This window comes from Aplysia californica, unplaced genomic scaffold, assembly GCF_000002075.1.
Source record: "Aplysia californica isolate F4 #8 unplaced genomic scaffold, AplCal3.0 scaffold00359, whole genome shotgun sequence".
Classification (NCBI taxonomy): domain Eukaryota; kingdom Metazoa; phylum Mollusca; class Gastropoda; order Aplysiida; family Aplysiidae; genus Aplysia; species Aplysia californica.
This window is the reverse complement of record NW_004797629.1, coordinates 752,540-756,420: the sequence shown is the minus strand read 5'-3', so window position 1 is coordinate 756,420 and position 3,881 is coordinate 752,540. Positions and strand designations below refer to the sequence as shown.

At 36.5% G+C, this 3,881-nt stretch overlaps 1 protein-coding gene across 1 annotated transcript in view; it reads left to right on the top strand.

Annotated features, from left to right (window-relative positions):
* Positions 1-1,238, top strand: part of LOC101858200 — a gene marked incomplete in the record, with an annotated part of 25,685 nt that extends 24,447 nt beyond the window's left edge. The window contains 1 exon segment of the mRNA XM_013085254.2: positions 612-1,238. Within this exon segment, the coding sequence (XP_012940708.1) occupies positions 612-688 (77 nt within the window).
* Positions 1,239-3,881: the final 2,643 nt, after the last annotated feature.

Sequence of the window (3,881 nt, the reverse complement as noted above, 5' to 3'; positions counted from 1 at the left end):
TACTACTACTACTACTACTACTACTACTACTACTACTACTACTACTACTACTAAGAATCATTAAGATAGTTATATAAATTACTGAAACGGTGCGAATAATGGAAACGATTGTAATAATGATGATATTAATATCAATACAAATGAAAACACAATTTCATCTTTTCTTCTGTTATGTTCACAAAATGTAGACGTATTTATTTGTTCTGTTTTTTTAAAGTTGACCTTTGCATTAGTTATGTTAACTAGGGAGTTGATCTTTCCATCTACTGTTCTGTTAACTAAAAGATTGATCTATTTATCTGTTTTGTTTGAAAATGTTTCCTATTTATCTCTAAGTGTGTGTTTAAAAAGTTGGCCTTTTCATTTGTCATGTTATCTAATGCCTTGATCTTTTCATCTGTTCTGTTAACTAAAATAATTATTTATTAATCTGTTATGTTCATAAAATGTTGACCTACACTTTATCTGTTGTGTTTTTATAAAGTTGACCTTTTCATTTGTTACGTTAACTTATGAGTTGATCTATTCATCTGTTCTGTTAACTGAAAGGCTGCCCTATTTATTAAGTTAAGTTAACAAAATATTGACCTATTTATCTGTTCTGTTCCCAGATGACGGGGTTATGCTGCAGGCATCTCTGCTTCTGACTGTGTTTGCTGCTCTCGCCAGCTACCTGAAGCAAAACTAACTCTGTATCAACCCTTCCACTGCATTGTCGAATGCGCTGTAAAACGTTCTTTAATAGAATTACACAGTCGGTCTGGCTGGGGAGGGGTTAACGGGGTGAGCATGGTCACTTCAGCATCATTCAAACACTCACACACACACACAGACACGCACACGCACACACACTCATACACACACACGAACATACACACACACACACACACACACACACTCATACACACACACACACACACACAAACACACAGGCACACACGCATTCTCCAGCTTGAGTCCTTCAGGTCAGAAACATGACAGCCAAGACATTTGGTATCGACGAGGCTGAATGTTGACTGTTGGGACAACTGCTACTTATATACTATGTTGGCATTCGACGTCTTACGTATTCAATGTTATATCACTTAAAGCATTTTGTTCATCTTCTTTTCATTATTAGTTATCTAGCTCAAACATTATCACCAATCAATCTGCAAAGGAGTTAACAGTCATAAAGGCTTGGTTTTTTTAACCAATTACCGATAAGATACTACCAATAAACGCATCTAAAATATTTTCGAAAAGAGTATGTTCGATTTTTTTTACTTATAAGTGTAATTTTTTGAAAAAAATTGTTTTTATTGATAAGACATGTTTTACTGAGACACTGTGGGAAAGATATGTGAAGCGAGCTGACAAAATGAATTACTTCTCGGATTCAGACCTTAAGGAAATAGATACATAAAGGCTTACAGATGAAGTTTTTACAATTTATAAGTATGAAATAATAAAAAAAAACAGGTTATAGTTAAAGAATATTGCATCAATAGAAAATCTACAAATTTGACCCCAATGTCGATTTTTGGCCAAAATATTTATTTGTAGATCGTGAGATGTAATTCATTTATTTTGTCTGCACGCCACACATATGTAATGACGAATCAAACGAATGATTGTTAACTATTCGTGTTTTGTTCGTTTCGTGTACTCTACTAGTGCAGGTTTTGAGGAAATGTATTGATCCGGGGATACTCAGTGGCAGCAAGTGTCGAGACTTTTACTTTACTTACTTTTATCCGCCAGCTAGAAACAATAACATAATAATAAATCAATTCCCACCTCGAGCATTAATTTTGGTTCCCGTTCAGGCCACCAGATCTTTTTTTAGTAAGTGTTTTACTGCACTTGCAACACAATAAGGTCATACAAGTGCCGAAGATTAGAGGTGTTACAAGAGAGTAACAAGCACAAAAAAGAAGGAGGGGAGATAAAGACGATAGATGTATAATAGGAAAGAAGAAGCAAACCACACCAGAGCCCCCACCAACTACCCACATCGCCAGATCTAAATAAAACCCCAGAGTATTGTAGACAAAAGAAGCAACATGTATGTGGTACTCACGTAGCCGACCTTTTCAGTGGCGAGTTTGCGCGCTCATTGATGAGCTCGATGGTACTAACATTTTCGCTATCTGAGGAAACATTCGATACGATTGACTTGCTTTCCTTTTATCCGCCGCTTATACCCTTTTGGGTGTCGCGGGAAGAAAGAGACATCAGTCTGTCGCCAGCTGGACAGCTTCAGTCAGGGGGATGCCGTGGGTGGTTAATGTTTCCCTGACTCCATCTATCCAGGTCTTTCTCGGTCGCCCTCTAGCCTTGTTACAACTTTGCATATTCTAATTTTATTAATGTAGGCCCTATACTTGCATGTGTTATTTTTTTACCGTTTCTGTAAGCCCACGAAAAATTTCCAATAGGAACAATATATCAATATCGTATCTTATCTTATCTCGAGTGTATGCGTTTGAATTTGAAGAGTGGTTTTCCAAAACTCGGTAAGTCAATGTTAACCAGCGCCTGATTTCACCACGATGCTGAACATATCCACCCACATTCATTTCTTCGAGACAAGTATAGAACTATAAATCTGTATTATGTGTGTGTGTGTGTGTGTGTGTGTGTGTGTGTGTGTGTGTGCAGCATTGTGGTGAAATCAGGCGCTCGTCAAAACTGGCTTACAACGTTTTGAAAAACAACTCACCTTAGCAGTTGCGAGCGCGGTAAAACCCTATACTATACATATACATACAAAAACAACTCTTTATTGAATTTGACTTTGAAATCGCTTTTGTCTCGGGGATAATTAAAAGCTAGTAATTGTGTGACGTACTGACAATAGGCGGGATTCCCGAATAAAACTTCCACTTCCGATTGGAAGCACTAGATTATTTCTCAGTGAAGTAAAAGGTAGGCTTGTTAATTCTGCGCTGAAATAATAGAGAAAAAGAAATCTGTGGCAAGTATAATTTGTGAGACAGGGTGGTGGAATCAGGCTCTCATCAAAATAATCAAAGTGAAGAAACTTGCATTTTTCCGCAGGCTTGTGAATTTTTATCAAATATTTTTTTTTGGCTCAACACTTTTCATGCACATTGACAAACTCATTCCTGTGTGGATTTTTCTGAAAAAACGTTGATTAAAGGAACAAAAATGAAAATTTTCAGTTATCACGGACTCTTAAGCTTAGGAAATAACTAGTCTTTGGCGGCCATTTTCTCACTAATTTTACCTCTGAAAACAAATGACCCCCACCTCCACCCTTCGCAAATATCTCCTCTTGTATTCAAGATAAATGGACATTTTTTTCATCCAAATAAAGACAAGTGAACAAGCTTTAAGATGATACCAATAACTCTACATGCCCAAAAATTGACGAGAGCCTGATTCCACCACGCTGCCTCACATTTATTATCTCTTACAATTCCGTTTCAAGAAACAGCTGAATATATCATGAACCTCCCACGGTATTAGAACATAATAGTCATTGTCTTGTTAAAACCTCATAGTCTTCCTTTAAATAACAGTCTTTATCGGTGAAAATTAATAAATTCACCTTTTTGTGAAAGGTGTAACTTTCATGAAATTGAAAATGAATTTGACTATATTTTCTAATGTCCAAATTTCGTCCATCAAAGGAAACTCTTAATTCCTGTAAGCCTGACTCAGCCTAGTGACAGAAATATACAACGTTTGACCCATGATGAGATAATAAATATGCACAATCTGTACGTTTTCATTATGGAAACTTTATTTAACAACTGGGTGTCTTATATGATGTGATGAGGGCCAATGGCCTTAAACATTGAATAATAAACTTACTCACCGACTTACTACTAGAGGTGGGCAAAATCCGGATAATCTATAAGGAAAACCGGATA